Source organism: Penicillium waksmanii, assembly GCF_028829765.1.
Source record: "Penicillium waksmanii strain IBT 27052 chromosome Unknown utg000008l:1.0-5622682.0:1.0-5626561.0, whole genome shotgun sequence".
Lineage (NCBI taxonomy): Eukaryota > Fungi > Ascomycota > Eurotiomycetes > Eurotiales > Aspergillaceae > Penicillium > Penicillium waksmanii.
The window spans coordinates 302,439-325,435 of NW_026643254.1; the positions used below are offsets into that span (position 1 = coordinate 302,439).

At 47.1% G+C, this 22,997-nt stretch overlaps 8 protein-coding genes across 8 annotated transcripts; 2 read left to right on the forward strand and 6 right to left on the reverse strand.

Annotated features, from left to right (window-relative positions):
* Positions 1-850: 850 nt before the first annotated feature.
* Positions 851-1,099, forward strand: N7481_008527 (uncharacterized protein; the record flags this gene model as incomplete). The annotated part of the gene is made up of 1 exon (XM_057267746.1): positions 851-1,099. The coding sequence occupies one exon, from the start codon at positions 851-853 to the stop codon at positions 1,097-1,099; it is 249 nt and encodes an 82-aa protein (XP_057118423.1).
* Positions 1,100-1,361: 262 nt separating this feature from the next.
* On the reverse strand, positions 1,362-1,859 carry N7481_008528 (Zn(II)2Cys6 transcription factor domain-containing protein; the record flags this gene model as incomplete). The annotated part of the gene is made up of 1 exon (XM_057267747.1): positions 1,362-1,859. The coding sequence occupies one exon, from the start codon at positions 1,857-1,859 to the stop codon at positions 1,362-1,364; it is 498 nt and encodes a 165-aa protein (XP_057118424.1).
* A 1,482-nt stretch (positions 1,860-3,341) lies between these two features.
* On the reverse strand, positions 3,342-3,857 carry N7481_008529 (NUDIX hydrolase; the record flags this gene model as incomplete). Its single annotated transcript, XM_057267748.1, has 1 exon — positions 3,342-3,857. One exon carries the CDS (start codon positions 3,855-3,857, stop codon positions 3,342-3,344), a length of 516 nt encoding a protein of 171 aa, XP_057118425.1.
* Positions 3,858-5,928: 2,071 nt separating this feature from the next.
* Positions 5,929-6,636, reverse strand: N7481_008530 (uncharacterized protein; the record flags this gene model as incomplete). Its single annotated transcript, XM_057267749.1, has 1 exon — positions 5,929-6,636. The coding sequence occupies one exon, from the start codon at positions 6,634-6,636 to the stop codon at positions 5,929-5,931; it is 708 nt and encodes a 235-aa protein (XP_057118426.1).
* Positions 6,637-10,765: 4,129 nt separating this feature from the next.
* On the reverse strand, positions 10,766-11,196 carry N7481_008531 (uncharacterized protein; the record flags this gene model as incomplete). Its single annotated transcript, XM_057267750.1, has 2 exons — positions 10,766-10,895; positions 11,099-11,196. The coding sequence occupies 2 exons, from the start codon at positions 11,194-11,196 to the stop codon at positions 10,766-10,768; spliced, it is 228 nt and encodes a 75-aa protein (XP_057118427.1).
* A 1,947-nt stretch (positions 11,197-13,143) lies between these two features.
* Positions 13,144-16,146, reverse strand: N7481_008532 (DUF3723 domain-containing protein; the record flags this gene model as incomplete). Its single annotated transcript, XM_057267751.1, has 3 exons — positions 13,144-15,318; positions 15,378-15,676; positions 15,729-16,146. The coding sequence occupies 3 exons, from the start codon at positions 16,144-16,146 to the stop codon at positions 13,144-13,146; spliced, it is 2,892 nt and encodes a 963-aa protein (XP_057118428.1).
* Positions 16,147-16,389: 243 nt separating this feature from the next.
* Positions 16,390-17,582, forward strand: N7481_008533 (uncharacterized protein; the record flags this gene model as incomplete). The annotated part of the gene is made up of 5 exons (XM_057267752.1): positions 16,390-16,772; positions 16,852-16,972; positions 17,033-17,132; positions 17,189-17,403; positions 17,463-17,582. 5 exons carry the CDS (start codon positions 16,390-16,392, stop codon positions 17,580-17,582), a joined length of 939 nt encoding a protein of 312 aa, XP_057118429.1.
* A 454-nt stretch (positions 17,583-18,036) lies between these two features.
* On the reverse strand, positions 18,037-19,850 carry N7481_008534 (ferric reductase family protein; the record flags this gene model as incomplete). Its single annotated transcript, XM_057267753.1, has 5 exons — positions 18,037-18,137; positions 18,194-18,383; positions 18,442-18,509; positions 18,562-19,297; positions 19,344-19,850. 5 exons carry the CDS (start codon positions 19,848-19,850, stop codon positions 18,037-18,039), a joined length of 1,602 nt encoding a protein of 533 aa, XP_057118430.1.
* Positions 19,851-22,997: the final 3,147 nt, after the last annotated feature.

Genomic DNA, 22,997 nt, shown 5'->3' on the forward strand with positions numbered 1-22,997 from the left:
GGCCTTTTTTTCGTTGCTCGACATGGGGGAAAGACAAGAAAAGAATGACTAGGCAATCTTAGCAAAAACATTCAGTTAATGCAAAAGGTATTTATTGGGGATCTAGGGACATATCGCCAAGTTCAAGATCGCGTCTTCGATTGGGCTTGTAACAATACATGGCCTCCATTTAGCCATTTGATACAATACGTTTACATCGAGTTTTCGTGTTCCTGACAAGGGCACTGAAAAAAGGTCTCAAATTGTCACAGCCAAAACCACGAGTACCATTACACCATTGTCATTCTCCTCTGAGCCCGACCATTTCATCTCCATCACCCTTCACTCGGCTAAGGGTCTTCTCCGCCACGACTGCATAATACTTCCCAAAGCCTCGGAAAAACCATCTAAAAGCCTTGCAGTGCTGACCACCATTAGTCCAAGAGCGACATATTCTCTGGATGGCTTTTGCACTTTGAACGCATCTGGCTGCGTAACACCGAATATGTGGCGCGGTGTCTCCATGAAGATACTTCTCAAGGAATGATATATAAACACAGAGAAGGAGATAGTGGAGCGTATATTGCAGGATGTCCAGTTGCACAACCCGAACTTCAAATTGTGGATCAGAAGCATTGAGCTCACTAGAGAACTCGGCGAAAGATGATTCGATGTAAGACAGTTGACCAACAAGGCCGAGTAGGTTCCATGCTGAGAAGAGGCCGTACCGTGTATTATACATAATGTTGTCTGACACTTCGAGTAGCTTGAAATGAAACATGGTAAATTGATCTTCCAATGGCGAAGGTTTCTATGAGTGCATTGTCAGCCTAGATATTCCAATAGAATTATGGCAGTGGGCACTGACCAAATGTCCTCTACTTCGAAAAAATTCTTGCTCGGAGGTATTGCCATGCGCCTGCTGGTTCATGGAGAACAGCATTTTGAGCCTGACCCAGATATTCCGATGTTCCTCGCAAGTTTGGGACCGATCGCAGCACGGCTCACAGTCTATGACGTCCGCCATATTACAAGCCATCTCAAGATCCACCGATACGTCATTACCGCGATGAAGTCGACCGTAAATGATGAGTATCATCGCCTTCAGTGCCGTCTTTGATGGTTGGAAAGGAGGGTTGTCTACCAATAACGAATCCCAAGCAGCGTTTTCATATCGCTTTGATAAGACGGTAGAAGGGGAAATTCTGTCTGGGTGTTCCTCCGCTTGGCATGCGAGTGCCAGGACGGCGAAAAGTAGGGATAGCCAGGAGAGAGGTGCGACATTGGGATGTTGATGGAAAATCAGATATTCCTTCTCAAAATCTGCATGAGACAAAATGCAAAATAGCTGGTTATCTGTTAGCAGAAGAAATCATCGTCGGTCAGGAATACGAAACTGGAGAAACCAATGCAAGATATCGCCTTTTCAAGTTCTCGGTCATTTCCCAGCAGGGCAAAGCCTTGAGCGGCTGCGCGAATATGACATCTTCGCGATCTAGACTGGTATCGAAATCATCGTCGGTGCCGCTGAAGTCTAAACTGGGAGTCGAGCTCAGGTTCGAGAGGGTGCTCGTGTTATCTCCGAGCGAAAGCCGGTCAGTCGCATCACACGGTTCCTCTTGCTCTTCGGCAGGCGACTGTCCAGTGCTTTCCCAATTGTCTTCAGCTACTGGTGACACCGCTTCCACGAAACTCTCTACTTCCTGACATGGATATTCACATGCGTCTCCAATCTTGCGAGACGTACATGTTCCACAAGGAGGGCCGTTACCCCGGCAACGAATTTTCCGTCGTCGACACGGCAGGCATGCAACTTTCCTCGCTCTGGAAAGCAGAGGCCTGGTTCTTTTGTCAGATTGGCGCTGTGTGTGGCCGTGCATTTCTTCCAGTCACGAGTAGCAACGAATAAACAGTCACCCGGGAATAATCTTTCAATTCTGGACCTGGGCCACCGGAGCTTTATAATATAGCGAACTTAACGTACCTCTAGTCTTGTTGCCGAGATCGAAATATAGTAAAGGACCTTGTCTTCTATGAGATGAGATTCTTCCATACATTTTTATTTTCTATTTTCAGCAGCGGGGGCCCGAGTATCGTTGATTGCTGGTTTAGCCTGAAAAACTCCAGCTAGCTCAGCTAAGCTTCCCTGTTTAGTCACACAACCCAGGGCAAACAGCCGCAATGCCGTGACCCTCCAGATTCCAGGGAACACTAGCTGGATGTCTAGCAGCCGCACCTCGACCCGGGGCAAGACTGGCGAAGCCTCATATTTTTCATCCGCGCGTGACACCATGTGATAATTCTCTCCAAAGCCCATAGCAAGCTGAATAAAGTGTCCTTCATCGGTACCACCGACTTCGGGTCTGCTCAGCCTTGTATGCATGACATCTAAGAGGTAGCTCAGGCCCTCACCACAATAAATATCATGGTTTGGCATTTTCATGATCACAAGCAAAACCTGTGCTGGTGAGAAGTCGGTCCGCTGGATACCCAACGTACGTTGACATTGGGTATGAAAGCCCAATTTAGGCCAGACAGAGAATCTACCGCAGCATTCAGTCACATCAAAGCAAAGACTTCTACATTATTAGCTGAATTGACGCGTCGACACAGAACGGGTTCGACACAGAACCGGCATACCTGCTATATGTACACCGTGCGGGTGGATAGACTTCAATTTCCGACGCGCGTTGCATGGTTTTAGGGACTGGGCAAAAATTGATATTTGTTGCAATGAGCTTTGTAGATGGGGAGTCGGTTGCTTTATACTCTAGACATCTCCGTATAGATAATTCGTCTTCGCGGCTGCTGATCAATGCCCTGCCACGACGAGAGAATATGGGCTACGAAATTGGCTCAAGAAATTATCCTTCTTGAATCCCACGTGCGTGATTGACTAGAACTTGATCCTATTCAAAGCTTTGTAGAAATTTCCTTCCCAGATTCCGCGTGATTATTTACTATGCTCAATCTACCAGAAAATAAACGAGAGTATTGGTGGTATGTAGCTAGCCGGAAACTGGGCCCACAAATTCAATTCTTCATGATATCTCTGCTCCTCATACCCTTCAGACCGACCTCATCAGTCGGTTAATGCAATGTGGCTACGAGACATGTGTATAAACAGAGGCCTAAATTGACACCACAGTTCAAACAGTTACCAACTGTACCCAGCGGGTATGTCGAATCAGATGCTATCTCTGATCACTCTGGAGTGGCAGCTCGGGCAGAGGGTACTCCATGCAAGCACCATCGTCCTTCAGCCACGAGAAAAAGTCCAGAAGAACATCTTTGTTGCTTTGGATCATGACAATTCCTGCTTTGTTCGTATTGTTCGGGTCGTAAATCATGCAGTTTTGAACTTATTCTTCTGTAGCCCAAACGTAGTCGAGATGCTCGTCGTCCCTCAGCCGGATTGGTTTCTGATCCGAGCCATGAGGCCCGTCATGTTCATCGGACCACAAACGTTGACTCTTCATTTTCTCGCTAGTCTTCGCTATGGCCAAATATTTCGCCATCCAATTTCCTTTCTGAAAGAAAGTGACACGGTAGACCCGGCTCGAAGCGGCCCAGAGTGCCAATTCAGTTTCCTCAGCAGTCTCGCGCACGATGGTTTCCAAAATCGTCCCATCTTCCGGGAGTGCCCCACCACCTGGGGTCTCCCATGTCCAAGGAAAGGAATTCTTTTTCGGCTCTCCATCGTCATCTATACCATTGGGAGAGCGCTGGCAGAGTAAGATGTGGGGCGTAGACGGATCATTTGGACGAAAGCCAAGTATGATGGCACTACCACTGACTCTCTCGATGCCATTGCTTTGGGCGAGGAGCGCGGAAAGAGGAATATCGATATCTTCGATAGATAGGGTTGTGTATGGCATGATGGGGGATAATTCCATGAACCACATTTCAGAACCAGGCGAGCAGTATTTATATTTTCAGAATTATCGGGGTAAAGTTTGATCCGACAGCAGAAGGATTCCCGGTCTCCCAACGTGATATTCTCGGATTTCTAGAGTCTCTGGATCAAGCGACTGATGAACACAAAGATAATTTTTCTAATCTGGACGAGTGAGATGACAATACGAAAACCTTTAATTACACCTCATTGCGGGGGCTGACTGGCAAACACCAGCCCCTGCATCGCTAGTCAACGACGATCGCCGTGCCCAGGCTTTGTGATTGTGGGGCTCAAAAAATCGTAACTTATCGCCCGAAGCTAGTAACAGGTCATACTCCAAAGTCTTGGATCAAATCCACTGCCCACATGGTTAGGACCAATCACTGACTCTCCCCTTGAGCTATGCTCACCTTGTTTCCATTCCAAGACGAACTCCAGTCGGAAACACTCATGGAAGGAGTACGCGCCCTTTCGACCCCTACCCAAAGGCAATTCTTTCTCCGGTACTGTTGCCTGGAGGGCAGTAGAATAACGAGGAAGAAATAATTCGCAATTTGGACCCTTGTACGCGAGGCCCGTGTGGACATCATCCTTCCGTTGGTCGCAATGGTAATAAAACGCCTTTGTAGTGCTGCAGAGAACCAAACAGAGAGGACAAACATAATCCTTTTTGGCATTCCTGACAATTTTCCACACAATTGCAAGACTCTTCTCCAAAGTGTTGAATTTGAGCTGGCCTTTTTTTTTCCAGGATAAAATCGATTTCAAAAAAAGTGTAGAATGGCCGACGTCCAGGTCGTCGTTCCGTCTCATGAAATTTGATTGGGAAATCATCTTTCGAGATGGTTTCCCAGCCCATGGCTATCCGATAGCTATCCAAAAATAGGGGGAAATCTCCCTCTCTCTTGGACAACCCTTTGTGAACGCCGTTACGATCCTCCTCGACGTCGAAATGCTTGTATAGCACGTCCTGGTCGCGAAACCCCAGATCACATGCAACGCAGATGAGCCCCAGCCCTGAGCTCTTTGCTAAGTCTTTTAGGACGCAGTACTCTCTCGGGGTATCGAACATCTTGGAGTCGTAGCATTGGCTAACGAATATGGCAATGAAAAAGGAGTGGGGGTATTCCTCTTGGGCATTGAGAGAAGCCTATCGAGCTGATTATATCGTACCCAGATCTGCGAGAATCAGGAAGAGACCCTTTTCATATACAATATCAAACCCGGTAGACATTGCGCCAAAATCGTATGGGATCGAGCTTCGTTCATTAGTACTATGCAAGAAAACTTGATTGACACCGTGCACCTAGCCACTAATCACGAAATATCATTCTCGAAAGCTTGCATTTAGTTTTATTATGAGGGCCTCTACTAAGTACACAGTGGATTTTGCTCGAGTCTAGAGGCTACCGGTGAGCTTTGGTTGTCTTAAATCAGTATCCAGAATGGGAAAGTTACCTAGTGAAAGGGCAAGTAGATCTGATGTAATAGACTACTAGAACATGTAATTCAATTAATTGAATTTGGAACTATGTCGAGAAAACCCGGTGGATTCCTGAGCTGCGTAGATTCTTTCAAAACAATGTTGTGGCCAGAAAAAGATATCTAGTATTCATCGAGTTCTGCGGAGAAAGTTTCACAGAACAGATATGCAACACCTTGTTCTCCAGAGCTCTATATGCTTATCGGCTTAATCTGGCGCATCTTATGTTCCATAAATGCATGCCATTTCCCGGCTGGTGAGTCAGAACTTGTATCAGGAATCACTAGTTGGCTAGGTCGCTACCCTATCGAAGGACAGCCAATGGGCCGCATCTAACCTGCCACAGTGGACCGCAACTTTCCGAAGGAACTCTTGGCCATGTCCAGGATATGGAAGTGGGAAATTGTTTGCCAAAAGCCAGTCCAAAGCGGAATCGGGATCCGGATGAAAGAGAAGAAAGTCTTGCGGAGGTAGGCAATTGTTCATCAAAAGCCAGTCAAAAAGAGATGTTGGTTCTAAATGATAGCGAATCATCTCAAGCCAAAGAGAAGAATCTTTCTTCACCACATCAGCAAGATATAGCTATGCCTCTTCGATACAAACGAGAGGCTAGGCCCATGCTTGCAAATCGGCAAATACTGCGGATTTCATCATCCTGGAGAATCTCTCCCAAATCCAGTGGCATTTGGTCGACCTTTTCCCAACAGATACAAAACACAACCGAGTTCGTCGCCGCGAGTTGAAGAATTAACCTCCCATCCCACATTTCTGCCACCGATGCAGGAGCAAGAAGATGGATCGGACTCATCGTAGAAATCATGTAACCAATCGTTTCAATAGCGCTTTCCTCAAAGGCAAGAAGGAAGAGGCTGTGTCCAAAGCTGTTGTAGTAGCATGACCGAATAATGCCTTGCCGGACCAGAAAGTGGAAGGCACCCGGAGACTCATAGATGCAGCACGAGGCAACATCGGGGTGTTCGTGCTCGCTTTGCAGGCATTCCTGGCTGTCCACAACTTGATCGAAGTCGGTGAAAAGTTTCCAATGAGCGATAGCAGACTTGCGAGCCCAGTCGCTTTGTAGAAAGATGTCCAAGCCAAAACGAAGATCGGGATCGGCCTTCTCATAGTATCTCAAGATATGATGCAGCGCTTGCTTCGATTTGAATGTGTCGGAGCAGAAGAGGCAGTCAATTTGTGACATGAAACATCGGTAGCTGCGAGCTCCATCGTCAATTTGAAGCCTTTCCTCGTTGAAGAATCGGTCGGTGACCTCCATGGAGTGATATCAATTACAGAGAAAAGAGGGTGATAGTAGATGGATAGATTACTCTCTGTCCCGGAAAGTATCATTTCATTTAAGCCATTTACCTCGCTCATTTTTCCTGATTTAGAAGCTGAATTTCGTCTTGGCGGCAGCTTTGCCGCCGGCAGCATGGGTGGACAAAACACCTTGTACCATCTGCCCAAGTCATCGCTTTGATCTTTGAAAGTGCGTGTAACTTTGGACACCCTAAGCCAAGTCTGATGAACACACAGGACTATTCACCGTCACGACTGTTTTCTCGATTTGGATTTCTCCACCGAACATCTTTGCTGTTTCTGATACTTTGATTTCGTGTGTTGCATGCCCATTTCGTCTGAGAAGCCATTGTTGGACTTTCTGGTTTATCCTGTCGCTTTTGAAGTAAATGGCCCAGTCTCATCCATTGTTCATCTAGGCATTTTAGTCAAAGGAGATCACCCAAAGGACATTTCATACCATACCAAAAGAAGATTCAATTTCTCTAGAGCAAATATTGCTGAAATGGCCAGAGTAGAGGTACTCATTTTTCTGTTTGTGGATAGGTTTGGATTATTAATAGCAGTGGTTGGGGGCCGGTGCTGGTTATTTATGAAGGAGTGCTCTATGATATCTGGAAACCAGATTTTGATCGGAAGTATACCAAGCCTTAACTTGCTTTCTGACTAGGTGGGGATAAAGAGAGGAAGGAGGTCTGAGAAACCCAATGTTGCAAATGAGGAAAGCCTCAAGTACAGAAAGGTGATCCGCAACTATAATCCCAAATATACATCTAATTCTGCGCTCACTAGAAATGAACTTACACTTTCAAGCCCAGAACTAATCTAAGAGTTTGCTATAACTCTCCACCTTGATGCAAATGTAATAGAAAGAACCTTGATAGGCTTTGAAATTTCGCAGCCATAGACCCGTCAAACTAGCGTTATGGCCAAAATAATATTTATGGAAATTGCCGACTCTCAATGGGTTATCTGATTCATTGATCAAAAACTGGGATCTCATTTCGCGACAAAGAATTAGTGTGATCCCTAGGTAACAGCTCTTTCTCGGGGGGACGGAAGCGATGATCTAGTTCCGGAGACCATGAATCATTGCTTCCACTTCCATTTTTTGTCACTCAAGCTCCTGAAAACGTCTTTCTTTTCCATGATAATGTCGCGGAGAGAGTCTGCCTCCATTTGTAGGATATTGTCACGAGAAAGGCATGTAACTGGGTCGTGATCGTCTTGGGGCGTTGTTACGGACCCTGCGACATGAGGGGCCGCAGCTCACAGATGGGCCACCGAGAGCCAACCGTTCCTAGGAAAGGAACGCAGGATCGAATCACGTGACGAACGGCCGGAATCAGCCTCTGATTCACCGTCACAATCTATACCTAAAAATATATCAATTATAGAAGATTATAATAAAAATGGTGACAAAAACCCTATCTCAAGGAGTTTCACCACGGCAATCATCCATTTGAGGTCGGGTTGTCTGTATTGTCGACCGCGAGCCTATCAGCAAATCTGACAGGAACGTAAAATAACTTGGTTTGAGTTCCTTGTTTGGATATAATTTAATTGACTGCTCAACAGTCTTGAATGAGTTGCCGCAATGGATTGAGCAACATCATCGATCGAACATGGTTGGCATTATCAGGCTGCCTAACCTCAGGCGGTAAGTCCAATTCGTGCAAATGGTACTGAAGGAAGGCTTTTAGCAATGATTCAGGAAGCGTTCAATATTCTTCTTCCCAGGAAAGATTTAATCAAATCAATTGATGATTCAATGGAGGAAGAATGGGATAGAATGTGGGTGATAGACGGCCCAGCTCAAAAAGCTGCCCGCAACTCAGCCCATCGCATGGTTCCCACCACCAAGCAGATGCCAGCTATGGTGCAGTGCGGAACAGATCCGCACAGCCCCCATCCCCATCTCACAACAAAGCCTCTTTTGTAGTGTGAGTTGCTAGATCGATTAGGCTTCCGCAGAACACTTGTCTGCCACCAGCCTCGTCTTTGGTAAGTCAATTCTCCCAGTCAGTCTCCTGGAATTATAGTGGACAAAGGAAGTTGGGTACTATACAAGGTAATATGAGCCAATTAATACCATGAAAGGCTCACATGCGCACAAACCTTTCGTGAAATGATTGGCTGGTTCCCAGCGGTGGCTCCTAGGATCTAGCGAGTTGTCGAGATTAATGCTATCATTGGATACTACGAATACAATGATATCTGCCAGGGCAAAAATCGGCGCCGTCAATGATCCACAGGCACCACACAGACTCAAGTAGAAATAACTGGTCCGAATTTGGCTGTGAGCTCCTGGGAACCTGTGGCTTATACTGCCTCTGCCTTCATTGGATAGTGATCAGCGGGGTAATGTTTCGTATTGGGCATGTCTGTGTCGTTAATCACTGGGGAAGGGGAAATTCTCCGCTTGTCTCAACGGCGCTTGTCTCTTCGGCGCTCAGAAAGGTGATTCAGAAAGGCGATTCAATTTCAGAAAGCGCCCGAACTTCTAGCTTCTACTACCCATTTGACACTCAACCCCAATTTTGGTGATTCTTTTGGTTTTTTCATCCTGCAAGTGGTTGCAAATTCAGCCCTACTACCTCAACAAAGTTTTTGCCTGTTAGAGAGCTCAAATTTGTCACCTTCCATAATAAATTTAAGTATAGTACTGCAAGCAGATATTTTACTGGGGTTTAATTCCTATTTGCTCTATAAATTTAATCGATCTCCTCATCACAACCGGATATCTCTGACGAGCAAGGCCTTTACCAACAGTACCTTGCAAAACAACTCTTTCAAATTTCCTCTCCACTCTCCATCGTGATTGCAACTGACAGTATGCGCCTCTTAATCTTTCCACTACTTGCTGTTTTCTATGCAAAGCACTCTAATGCTGGCACTCTAAGCATTGTCGATGTTGGTAGCCAGTGCATGATATGGTCGAATGATAACCACGGCTGCACGGGACATTCGACACCATTTAGTCTGCCAAATGGAGAAGACTGTTCGAGTGAGCAATTCAATCTAATAGAAAAATGATAAGGAGACTAACAGGCTATTAGAACTAGGCCGAAAAACTAAGGGCGAGAGTCAGAACCTTCCCATGGTCTCGGTTGAAGCATGCACTACGGCAAAAGGCCTGCCAGCGGTATGGATCTTGTTGGAGAAAACCGGGCGGATCACTTTCTTCAACAAGCAAGGAAACATTTCGGCCTGTACAATGAGCGATGGACTCAAAGTTGGTAGCATGTGTGAGGCTGTGGATCCAGAAGTCCTCCGTGCTTCAACTCTACATTGAGAAAATACTCTACTGTCGTCCATCCGTATCCAACTCTCCAACTTTATTATTGTGAGAAACATCGAGCCGAATGTGGTGTGGGCTTACAGCGACAGGGAAACCTTTGATATGAATTGGATGCAGTGCTGCTCAAACAAATTCATTTCGAGATCAGGTAGCCGTTGGAGACAGATTCTAGTGGTTCGCAAGAAGCGAGCCCTCCAATGTACATTATGCAATACATTGGTCGTATAATCACCTCGTAAATAGTACAAGCTATTTACAAACTGAAACTAAATATTGTCAGCTGTCCTATCGTGTACGCTTGACAGGTGAAAGAGAGCATCCCAAACGCAGTAGCCCATACCCTGGGAATTCCGCCTAGAAGAAAAGTACCTAGCAGTAAAGACAATACTATGAATGAAGTCGGACAATACGCAGTTTTTTCGGGCCCTGCATGAAGTGTTTTACGACATCATGTAGGACAGCAATACAATACAGTGCCATGTCATTTCATTCGGATGGTGCAGGAAAAGCAAGGTAGAGATACAGAGCTACCACCCTCTTCAATCTTCATATTTCATTCGTCTTCAAAGTCACCTCTTTCTATTCGACCTGTTTTGTAATTGTGAGATGGATGAGTAGCTGTCCATGTGACAGCTATTAGCATCGAGTGAGAAACCCGAGGCTAGAGGGAAGTTAACACACCTTCGGCGATACTCCATCTTGGCCAGTTGGAGGACACCAAGCCCCCCCGGACTGAAGCCCAATACGCCAAGCGAAGCGGCTGTTCCTCAACCAGATATATCTGGATGGTGGCAACCCAAATGCACTAAGAGCCGATGGCTGTCTCTACTGGGCTCACCCAACACGACAGGCGGGTGCATATCAATCCGTTGACTTCACGCGACGCAGCGCATCGGCCCGACTTGATCGCGTCGGGCGCAAAAATGATGTTGGACCTATAGAAAAAAGAAACATTAGCGATTCGTTCTGTGTGACAATGGACAAAATACCGACCGAATCCAATTCTTTCTCTCACAGTCAGCAACAAAAATAGTCATGCGCCTGGATGGACTTTTTCTGCTGGCGACAGTGGAGGATCGGTGAGTATTGCCAACTGTAGCGAATCGTAAGCCCGAGGTGACCGACCAAGAAGCCTCACTGAAAAGATCCTACCAACCGGCCATCGGAGAGCTTTCGATGATAGTTGTAGTATTGACCCAAGATGCGCGGCTGCTTGGGGCGCGATCGGTCATACATTGTCACCAGAGAGGACGGGGATGATCTGCATAATTATCTATTCTCCCAGCTGAAAAATATCCCAAAAATAGACCAGGCACAGACATCGATTGGATTCGTTGGAAAACTAGCAATAGGGCCAATTATCTAGGAAGCTATGAAGTCAGCGTGGTGTCAAGTGCCGGCATCTATGCACATACCTGCCATGATGTAGGTCTCCATCGAGCGTCGGTAATCTAGAGGTGATGTCTCGAGCATCAGTATTGTCACTAGTACGATGGATCAGGTTCCGTACCAACAGGAAGAAACTCTAAGGTGAAAGTCAAATTCCGAAGCAAACCTGTGCCACTACCTAGCAAAACATATAGGCCGAGGTTGATATGTGGAATCGCATCAGCACAAAAACGGGTATGGCGGAAGAGAAACTGCTTATATCTTAGACTGGGCTGACTGGGGTGTTTTCGAAATGATCGTTGTGCTGGGCCCGGGGAAATTCTTATAGACCTGCAGCCGCCATGTCGCTCGTGCAGCTGTGATCAAGGTTCCGACCAAATTGACCCTCATTTTGTGGCCTGTTGAACTGATTCACTATTGAGTGTATGCTGTTGTGGGTGGCACCACGATTTTCATCTCGATAAAGATCTATTCTGAGGTCATATTCCACGCCCTCAACGTCGCTTCAACGTTCGTGACGCAGTCACCACAAGTCGAAACACCAATGAGGCGCCGTGTCAACATTCATAAACACCAATTTCTACCGTTCAAAATACACACTGGCTACTTCTTCTACATAAGGAAGTCCCAGTCAGCTTGTTCTCAACGATGGTGATTGCTCGTTTCGATGATGAATCTCTGACGACCAACGTCGCATAAACTGATTCGGTATGCGGACTTGTCGACCGGGCTACTTTTAATGATATTGTTAAGTGTTTCACTTTTTCTACCTACATTGGAATCAATTTATCGTCTCATGAGCTACTCATAAAGGGTCAATTTTTAAAAAAGAAAGGAAACTCGTATTCCTGAGCCCTGCAAGTAACTCTGATTTACGAAGACAAATTTCCCAGCGATTAGCATGGTCAAGCCGAACGCAAGTGAGGACAAGTAAGCAAGGATTGACAGCTAGATGCAGCTATTTTGAGTGTCCGTTGAACCTTCCATGGAACCTCTTCTGAAACAAGCAATTAATGAAGCTGCGATCTTTTTCCGCTCATCCCTTTTGCCGGTTGATTTTGGGTGATTATCCCGGGCCGCTTGCTAGACCGGTACCAAGAAACACGATGCACCGAACCAGCCGCCTCAGGACCTAAAGAAACACCACCGAAGCCCGTAATAACGATGCTTGAGATGTGTAGCCCGCACTATTTATGGCCTTGCGAAATACGATTCCCATCCGAACCCCTTGGCGACTCCGCGACTATTAACCTCCCACACAACACTAAGCATTGCCAGCAGGTAGCATCGATACAATGTCCTGGAGCAATTTGCCAACCCTGTCTAGCCATTGTTGGAGGATGCACCTCACGAAAAGGACTGGAAGATCATCCCTCATGATCTTTCGGGGAGATATAACCCTTGGAATACCGCTTCCGTGCCTCCCTGGGCATGGCACCGTACTCGCTTCACAAGGAATTACCTCGAGAGAATCGGCTCGCTTTCGATGACAGGCATTGCCAGATAGGGACCGAGAGTACATATGATAGGCCAAAATTGCTCAAATTTTAACAGTTCACCCTCTCGACAAACGTGGCTGCATTGCGAGATACAAGTAGATTTGTATGCTCATTCGAGGTTCTCTTAACTGGCAGCGCTTCACAAGAACAAGGGCCTTCTGGGAGACTTGTCCTAGAAACGGAGGCCTCTCAAAAGAAGATTCTTATTCTCATCAGCTCCCCAAGAAGAAATTCTTAGGAACCAATGACTCACATGAAGATCCTGGTTGTACCGCGCACCGCCGGGCAAATAGGTTCATCGCTCTCCTGCACGTCCCACAACGCGAGCGGCCATTGAAATCAGTTTCTCCTCCTTCCCTATTCCTTCTGTAGCCGCAATGGATTTCTCTTCGTGGGCGGAAATCAAGAAGATCGCATTGGTATCATCCGCTGTTGCTGCGCGGTAACAATGGGCTGGACGAAGGCTCTTGAGGTTCACATCGTAGAGTGTATATCCTTTGCATGAGTACTTTCGTGCGAGCCGCTCTATAGGTGAGGGGTTGGATGGGTCTACGAGGAGACAGTCTGATTGATTCCACTGACCTCGTTCGAGTGACCAGAACTTGATATCTATAAGCCGTTGTGTAGATGCTTGGCAATTGGGGTCGGCATTTCTTGTTCGGATGTGCTCGGCCTCTCTGTTTGTTGCTTCCGCTTGCTGATCAGCAGAGATTGGCAGTAACAAATTCTGAGTGTGACCTGATTGAAGCAAGTCTCTGGGTGAAGCTTGATTATGATAGAGCATATTGAGCTCTTCATTGAGCCGGTCGCTCTCCATCCTTTTTTCCAACTCCTCTTGCTCCACTTGGGCCCTCCTCAGGCCATCGAGAAAAGTTTCTAATTCTTCAGACCTAGAGGCCCGGATCTCTTCTGACAATATTACCGTTTCTGAGGAACGTCGTCGCTGTGCTGCAGGATCAGCAATTCCGAGCGCAGATCCAGTGTCTGGACTGGGTTCCTCTCCTGTTGCTCGCTCGCCCTGACTCCATTCGAGTGAGACGGTTTCCAACGAGATCTGGGTGCATTCACTTCTAGCATCTCCAAGCTCTGGATTAGTCCCAGGCGAGTAGCGAGAAGGGATTATTTCCAGCACTGATTCGCTCAGTGACCCTCTGGGAGTAGAGTGATCTCCATCCGATGGACTTCTCTGATCAAAGATTTCCTGATCTTGAGCTGGCTCCAGAAGATCTAATTCCATAGGCTCAGGTGTAGTTTCTGAATTGCCGATCTCACGAGAGAGTAGCTGGCGTGTTGAAGTGTTGCTCCTTCCGAGAAGAGATGACCTGCTTGACGCGCCCTTGTACCGTGCAGACGTATTCAAGCCCGGAACACGGTCCTTTTCAACAAACAACGGCGATTCCACCTCCTCTTCTATCCCTTGGTCTGCATTCAAATCGCCGCATCTTCTGTTATTGATGGGATCAACCCTTGGCGACTTCCCCAAAAAAGCGAAAAAGACACAACGCCGAACAAAAAAGCTAGTGATTGTGTCGGCGACATCGACATCAGCATGCAATCGATCTAAGAACAACAAAGGGGCATCTTGCACATGGGTGCGGGTCTGCGGAGCCCCAGAGCGAGCGTGCGCCTTGACGGTGCTGTCTGCCAAAAGATCTCGCGGGGGACCGGGCTGATCGGGCACAGCTTCAATAAAACAATCTACAATCCGGCGCACCAGAATATCAAAGTGCCGGTCATCGTATCTAAACTGGCCTGGCTTTCGGGCCTTGAGAAGGGCAGATCGTGCAATTTGGTGATCCGGAGAACTATTCAGCAGCCCATCAATTTCTGGGGACCTAAACCCGAGCTGATGAGCAAGATGGGCCATGTCGTAGATCGCGCGCGGGTCCGGCTTGGCGCGAGTGGGGTTGGCCAACAGATCATCAGAGTTCTTGGGGTCCGGGGGCATCAAAGGATAATGTCGCATAGCATACAGCCATAATTGTTGGTATCCTGTCTCGAGGCATTCTGTCTCGGTCACATGAAGGCGTCGAAAGGTAGACTCCGACGTCTGAATGATACACTCCCTTTTCTCTCGGTGATCATCCTCAGACTCCGAGTCTAGATCAAAGATCGAGCTCATGGCTTCCCTCACAGATCGGGGTGATGGACCCAAGAGCCGCTTCAGACAGTGAGCGCAACTCTCTAGATACTTGAAATCCTCAAAGAAAGTGTACAAGGACGGGATGAGACCATTAAAATCTTTCATTTTAGCCCATATAGCATTTCGCTCATTAGCACTGAATTCGGCAAACACATGTCCACTGAGAACCAGCCCGCATGCCTTCCTTTCATCAGTGCGTGATTTACCTGGTGCCAGTAACTGCAGGGTGTGAACCGTATCCTGATCGATTTTCTTCATCAGACGCCGATCCGATCCGACCAGAGAAGACCAGAAAGCCAAGATGTGTCCAAAATAGGTTCCTATCTCCTGAGAGATGGAGAGTCGTCATTAGCTAGAACAAAACAGCAACTTGAGCTGAAACTCACCTCAATGCAGCCCGAAGCGATCAATCGATGAAGTAGGCTGATTCTCATCCCGCCCGGCCAAAGCCCGGGAATCGCCAACAATCGGTCAAATGCATGCCGGAGACGACGGTTCTTTTTATTGTCAAGTTGATCCAAGCGCTCTTGATTGCTGGGCGACAGTCTCACGAACCATCGCTCTCGGAAAGCTTCGTTACCCTCGCCTTCATACTGTCTGATCTTGCGATAGACTTCCCCGTCGGTCGGCTTCTTTTGATTGGAATATTCATCCACCAATGCGGCTCTCAATTCTTGGCCGATGTCTTATTGAACGGTCAGTATCGATCTGTGGGAACGCCCGGGTACGTCACGTACCGTCTATGTAGAGATCAACCGTCCACCAGCGATCCGCCGGGGGAAGTACCTCAACACCAGCTTGTACACGATGACGGCCATGGAGACCCCGAAGTTGCCCCGCCATAAATTCCAGCCGAGGAATATGTTGACCTTCAGTTGTCAGCAAGGATTCCTGTGGAACATTCGCCTTCTCCAATGCCTCCGCGAGGTTATGTCGAGACACGGTCGCGGGAACATGGTTTTGGACATCTAGGCGGCGACAGCGATTCTTACGGAAAATGTTTCGTAGCCGGTCCAGATTTTTAGGGTCCAAGTCCCGTGGTAAGGGAGGTTCGAATTGAATCTGGCGGATGCTGACTTTAGCTGCACCAATGTATTTAATTCGTCGTTCTGCTGCCAGCCGCACCTCTTGCTCGGTAAAGACGTGTCGAGTCATGGGGATAAATATGAAGATGTGGTTCAAATTGACTTGGTTGAGCTGATTGTGGATTTCAATATATTCATGGCTTCCATTGTTGAGGTGGATCAACGTTGGCACTGCGTTTCTTTGCCGGTGAAGATGTGATTCAACACCCTTGTGTTCCACCCGTACGAAATACCCATTTAAACTGACCAATTCTCTCTTTGCGTTTCACGCTCCTCTTTCTGCTTTCAACTCTTTGGCCAAATTCCTTCCATAATGCGAAAACTCGGCGAAAAAAGAGTGACAAGAATCCAGGCCGCTCAAGTTGCATTGCTCCCCCAGCCGCAAACCCGAGCAGAAGTATCACCGGTGACTGACCTCGAGCCCGGTCCACAACCTCTCCATCTAGGACCCGCACCTGGAAAGAGGTCCATCACTTCCTCAACTTCGGAGCACACCGGCAAGAAAACTCGATTGATGCCACAAAGCTCGCCTCGCCAGGAGACTATGCAGTGGCAGAGCATTATCGGTTCGGGCCTGACAGTCCGAGACGAATCTCCTTGGGGTACTTTCAGAAAATACTACGATTGTGACTTAGCTGGCCCAGTCGCGGTATGTGTTAGATCATCTGGAGACCGCGGCATCTGGGCGGTGCGCCAGTATCCAATCGAGGACGCTGACAAGATTCTGCGATTCCTCCGCTCCATGCGCCATAGGAACCTGGCCTCCATTCGGGAGTGTTTCCGCACTCCGGAACTTCTGTACACACTGGGGGGATTTCGACCCTCTCGTTCTGGATCATATCGTCGCTTGTAAGGCCTTCCCAGACGAGCAGGAGCTGGCAGCCATAATGTCTCAGGTTTGTTCCTCATTTCCTCTCACCTACCTGCCAGGCGGCCAAATGGCTGATTATGTACAGCTCGTTGACGGGCTGTTATATCTCGTGGCGAACAACTTCCATCACACATCTCTGGACTGTTCTAGCGTCATTGTGAATCTCAATGGGCAGGTCAAAATCGGTAAGTTTATTCCACTTCTACCTTCCCACTCAATCTCACCTAATCAGGCACGGTAGCACGGATCGATTGCTGTGTGTTCCGGCAAAGAGGCAGAGTCGATGCCAGTGACCTGGTACCAGTCTCGAAAATTATGATGGAATTGATGCAAAAATATATCAAAGAAGATGGGGCTGTAGGCATCGATAATCTCGACCGCTGGAGAACCTGCCCGGCTGCGATCGAATTTCTCTGCGCCACAACCTCGGCAGGCTCTTTTGAGGAACTGAAAGAGGTTTGTTTCCCTCGGTTCTTTTCCAAAATATTCTTTTAAACGGTCCTAATGGTATCTAGCAACGACTGTTGACGGAAATCTCATGCTGCCCAGGGAATCTCATCGGAATTGCGTGGTTCGCGTTGATCTCTGCTCGCACATTCTACTCGTACACGCCAAGGCCCATGAAGAAAGATTAAAGCAGAAATAAAGTTTCCATACAACCACCCTCTGCTTTGTTGGCCACAGCAGCAATAATTCGACCGATAAAAAAATTCATGCACGGTACGGTAGCTGACTGATCTTCCCGTTCCCATGGTTCAAGCTTTTGTTCCGTCTGCTGTTAAATAATACCCGTTTTGGTTTTGATAGAAAAATTCTAAATTGATTGCATTGTAGATCAAGGTCTAGCCGCTGTTTTTCCGTGTAATGCCTGGCCGTAGTCAGTTTATGATTGACAAAGTAGTTCACATAGATTGGCTGATCAGGGAGATCTAGCCATCAGATAGGCAATGTTTCCATTGTAGATTGTATTTCGATCACCCAATATCACATTCTTACTACTTTGCAAGTGCATAGAAAGAGACTCCAACTGGCATTATATGCTCGCGTCGACTCATTGCATTTGCTGCACGCGATCTCCCTATCATTTAATTACTCCGGCTGATATTCCAGCTCCGAAAGTCTCACGCCACGATGCAAAAAGCCCTTGACTGTCTTTCGGATCTGGTCTCTGAGACTTCCTGCTGCTGATACTAGAAAGAAATTAGTATACGATAGAATAGAGCCAGGCTGTGGTAGAGTCACTTACCCATAATTAAGGTTCGGCCTTGTTCATCGCGGATGTTCGGTAATCTCTCGATCTGGTCTCCCGATGCCTCGAGCGAGACTATGCTGTCATAATCGGGTACTCCCTGGAAAAAGCAGGCTCTTTCATGTTTTCCTATTGGCGTCTTATCATGAGCAAGCCCTTTTTCGACGTAGATTGAAATGCTGAGAATCTGTAGACGTTTTACCATCAATATCAACGAAGTTTCCATTTTGAAGCCTGTGACTTACATAGCCTTTATCTATGATATCGTCCTCCAGGAGGGGGTTCAGTAGGTCCTCGGCTGCGCTAACCATTTCTAATTTGTTAGTGCTGGTGCTGTCTGACTGAAAGCGGAAGGGTCTTCTCACCAATTGATTCTATCTGCCATACCAAATGCAGACGACGGACATGAAGTGTGCAGGTATTATATCCATGTATCATCTTTTTCAGATAGGGGATTGTTACCGCAATCCCGAAACCACTTGCAATCAGTAGCACGGTTTCAAACCCGTCAACAATCTCACTAGTACCGTGTGGACCTGTGAACATGGCCAGAAATGGTACAGGGCAGCCAGGAGCGCCAGCGGCAAGACTCAGTAAGTCTGATGTCATGCCACCGCGTGGCTGCACAAATAGCTCAATCGTATCATGTCTTCCGCGCGACCACGATGTAACTATGAAAGGGTGCGTTTGAAGCCACGACCAAGATCCGACGGACGGCATCCACAGGTTGATATACTGGCCCGCATCGATCTTGATAGATCTGGGCAGAACCAGACGAATGTGGGCCGCTTTTCTTAGCTTAGGATATGTCAGAGATCCTTCTGGGGTGAAGGATACAAAGGCCCGCGGAGCACCGTTGCCCGAAAATAGCCCGTTCGTGTAACATAAGTTGACAACCTCCAGGAATGTAGTCAGGGCCAGAATTACCAGCGGCGCGTAAAGGTACAGTCTTGGCAAGCGACTCTGATCTGGGAGATGTCGCCACGTGCCATACACAAATAGAGCAGTCAGGGCTTGGTGGCTTCGGAGGAAGACTTCATAGCACCGTCTACGAAGCCAGGGGAGGGAGATGAGGGCGAGGGTGGCCAAGGAAACTGATCCCTATCATGGTTAGTCCAAGATTCACGACAGCGAGAAGGAAACTTACAATCAGGGTAAATATGTTATGTATTGCCCCAAGAGGAAAACTGAATCCCCGGCTCTGGCATTCCGCAACCACATGAAAAGAAAGCAGAGCAACAGACATCCAACCTGTTGCCTGGTGAATCTTACAGCAAGTGTGCCAGGTGATACCCAGAAGGTCAGCTAAGTACCCAAGGTGAGTGGCCGAGAGGGGAAAAATAAGGTTGATGAGAGCCAGCTCTCCGGCTCGACGGCCAGCCTGGGCGACGGAGTGTGTATGGAAGAATACCACAATGATATTGACCAAAGTGTAGGCAAAATAGATGAGAACATTCAACCGGGACCAGGGGCCCCAAATACGATGCCTGTGGACGAGAGCAGGAAGTGTGAGGTGCCGAGAGATCAGAACAGAGCAGGACTCGATCCAGCCAATCATAGTGGTTCGGGTCTGGATGAGGAAGAGAGCTAAAAAGCAGCCTCCCGCAGCGATTGCATAAATCGATGACACATCCATCCTTAGCGGGATCTCCATTTACAATGGACCTTGGAGGACGGTATATGAGGGGAGAGCGGACTTCTTTTAAATGAAAGCCATTAGCCACGACATCGTCATGTCCCTATTAGCGACATCTTGCAGTGGAGGCGGAAGCATCAGGAACAAGAAGCATAATACTTCAGAGATCCTCGACTAAGTGTTTTCGGTGTCAAATTTCCCAGCTTCTGCAGAATTCAAAATGAATGAGCTGCCGTTGAGTGTACTGGGAAGAGACTGTGTCAGATAATGAAGGCTATTTAAGACTCACAAATACATCCCTTCTCGCTCTGAATCAACAAATCAGAATATTCAAGGGAATAATGGAGTGGAACAGCCATAAAAATGAGGTTGTTCCTTCTTTCCGTTCAATATATTGTGAGGTTTTTGGCGATTCTCGGCGATTCTGAGCGCGCAACCTATCTCACATAATGACAGGTCCATTCCTAGCTAGCACCGAAGGTGCTGCACGAAAGCATTCGCTTAAACATAGAGGACCGTATGTGACAAGCAGCCTGAATAGAGCGATAAATTAAAAAGTGAGTGCAGTTAGTCAACGGATGTACGAAGAGACTCCGCATTGTGTGTGCTCAGGAGGAGGCAGGGGTTCGGCTTAGCACTTTGAAACGTGCGAGTTGAGCGGCGAAATCCTCACCCCTTAATTCATAATCATATTTGATGCATTTTACTGGCTACATTAACACTTGTGAATGTATTGCATGGCTCTAGGCTGGACAGTTGCAGTCTGCATCTACGTTTCTAGTCTCGGCGTATACAATAGTGTGGATTTCGCGTCTAACTTCCATAGGAGGACCGCTCATAGCTCAGTATTGATGGGAGACAATAATATGATAGCACACAAACAGAAAGATAAATTTCCCTTGCTATTTTCCGTCATTTTTCTTGAAAAAAACTCCTTGCGATTCTCTTGCCATAGTAACGGGCTCGAGGAAGCGTGACTTGAATCCTGGGAGTAGGATGAGAAGTATGCAGAAACAAGGTATCCTGTGATTCCTCAGTCAGGGTCTAAGTATCCAACGTGCAGTCGAATCTGTAACCATCGTAACCCATTGGAACCCCGGCTGGCGTCAACTCGCAGAGGAAACCTGCGAAATGACCCCCGACAGATACGTGTCATCCACGGCCCTCGCCTATGATTTCCGCTCCAGGCGCTATCGTGAGTCTGATATGTACAATCAAAATATTTCTACTAATTCTGAATAGCTTCCCTTGAATACCCAAGATGGAACCAAGCAGGATCACGTTTCTATCATATATTTTAGCAAATCGAGGAGCAGGTATCGCTACTTGAGAGTCAGCAACAGAATCTCATTTCTGAACTCGAACGTCTGCGCAATTATTCATGGACCCTGTACAATGAGTACAATAAGACAATGAGAGAGCTAGAACGGGCCAAAATGCACCAGTGATCTGAACGTGGATGACAAGAGACTATTCATTGCGCCGTAAAAAATGCTCTATTTGAAGACCATGAGGCACTGTCAGCAGAAACTCCCGATACTATCTCATTTCAATTTCATTCGTAATTGATACAGTACATTTTTTGAATCACGAGTTCCAATAGGTTTCTCGAAAGAAACCCAGTCGGGCTGTGCATCTTATACTCCGATTGAATCTTCCATGAATTTTACGATATACTGTGACCAGGTTTACTCAAGTTCTTGTATTTTGAACAAATCCGCAAAGACTACACCTGAATTTCAACGGCCAATTCTTAATGTCGTCTCTATCTCGGGTTCAAAGGAGAGAAGACGTGGGTACATTGTGGACATATTTGTATCAGCCTTATCCAATTATGGGAGTTTTTATGGTAGGCTCAGGCTCCCAGGTGTTGTAGTTCAGAGGTATCAATTGTCTTATTGTTTCAGAGGGAAACATTAGGCTATATATATACAACGAGAAGAGCAAGTGGATTTCCAATCAACTTGGTTCTTCGTATAGATATCTCGGGATTAATTCCGATGGTTCGGCTTGGTTCCTGATCTGCACCAGCCTCATATCACAACACCAGGAGCTCACAGCCAAATTTGGGCCAATCATTTCTACGGGGGCTTTGTGGCAGACGTGAATCATTCATAGCACCGATTGGCTCATTCTTCCTCCGATCTATTATTAGTATCCAATGATCGCATCAATATTTACGAGCCACAGGCTCCTGGGAGCCATGGCCAAATATCCACCAATCATTTCAAATATGACTTGCGCGCATGTGAGCCATTGATAGCACTAATTGGCTGATATTTCCGAATAGTGGTACCCACCCTCCCGCATCCACTTTGCTCCCAGGTGATTGATGTGGGTAATGCCTTTGCAAAGATGCGGCTGGTCGCAGAGGTTTGATCTACGAAAACGTAATCGACCTAATATCCGACCCACTATACAAGGGACTCTGTTGTGATGGGGCTGTGTGAATCAGTCCCGCGCCGTACTATAGCTTGCATCTGCTTGGTGTTGTGTAGGTGTGCTTTCTTATCTCCGATATACGAGTTAGATACTGAGGAACATGCCGTTTGGCTGGTAGAGATCCAGGGCCGCAATATGGCATGGTGTTTGCCTCTCTTTGATGAGGTGTTCATTGGGTAGGGTGTCGTTGTCATCATTGGTGGGTGAAATGATATGACATGATCTGTTGCCGCCTCACCTGTCGCAATAACGTACGAGCCCATGGTGGTGAATGTTGAAACGGATCATCGATGTTTTCTGCGGCATGCTCACCACTGTTGAAACGGTGCCAACAGTGATAAAAGGAATTGCATATATCGAGTCGCCAGGAAAGATGCGATATCTCCGAATGTTGAACCGGCTGCAATTTAAGAGTAGTTTGTGTTTGAACACTCACAATTGATGATGATGATCTCATTCACGCAGACTGAATGCATGGCTGGATAATTATAAATACCCGATCCCTCGCCCGCTGAAGAGTTGTTCGCAAGCATTCCTTTGTGATTTTGAATCAAAGAATGTCAATCGTGATTCGTCTCCGCGGCTACTCTTTGGTATGGATTGACCTCCAAATCATGCAATGAAATAAACTGACCTTTTTTATCGCGATGGCCTAGCCTTTTTCAACAACGAAGTCTTCAGACAGCAAGTGAGTGTCGTTTCCCAGTCATTTAGAATCATGCT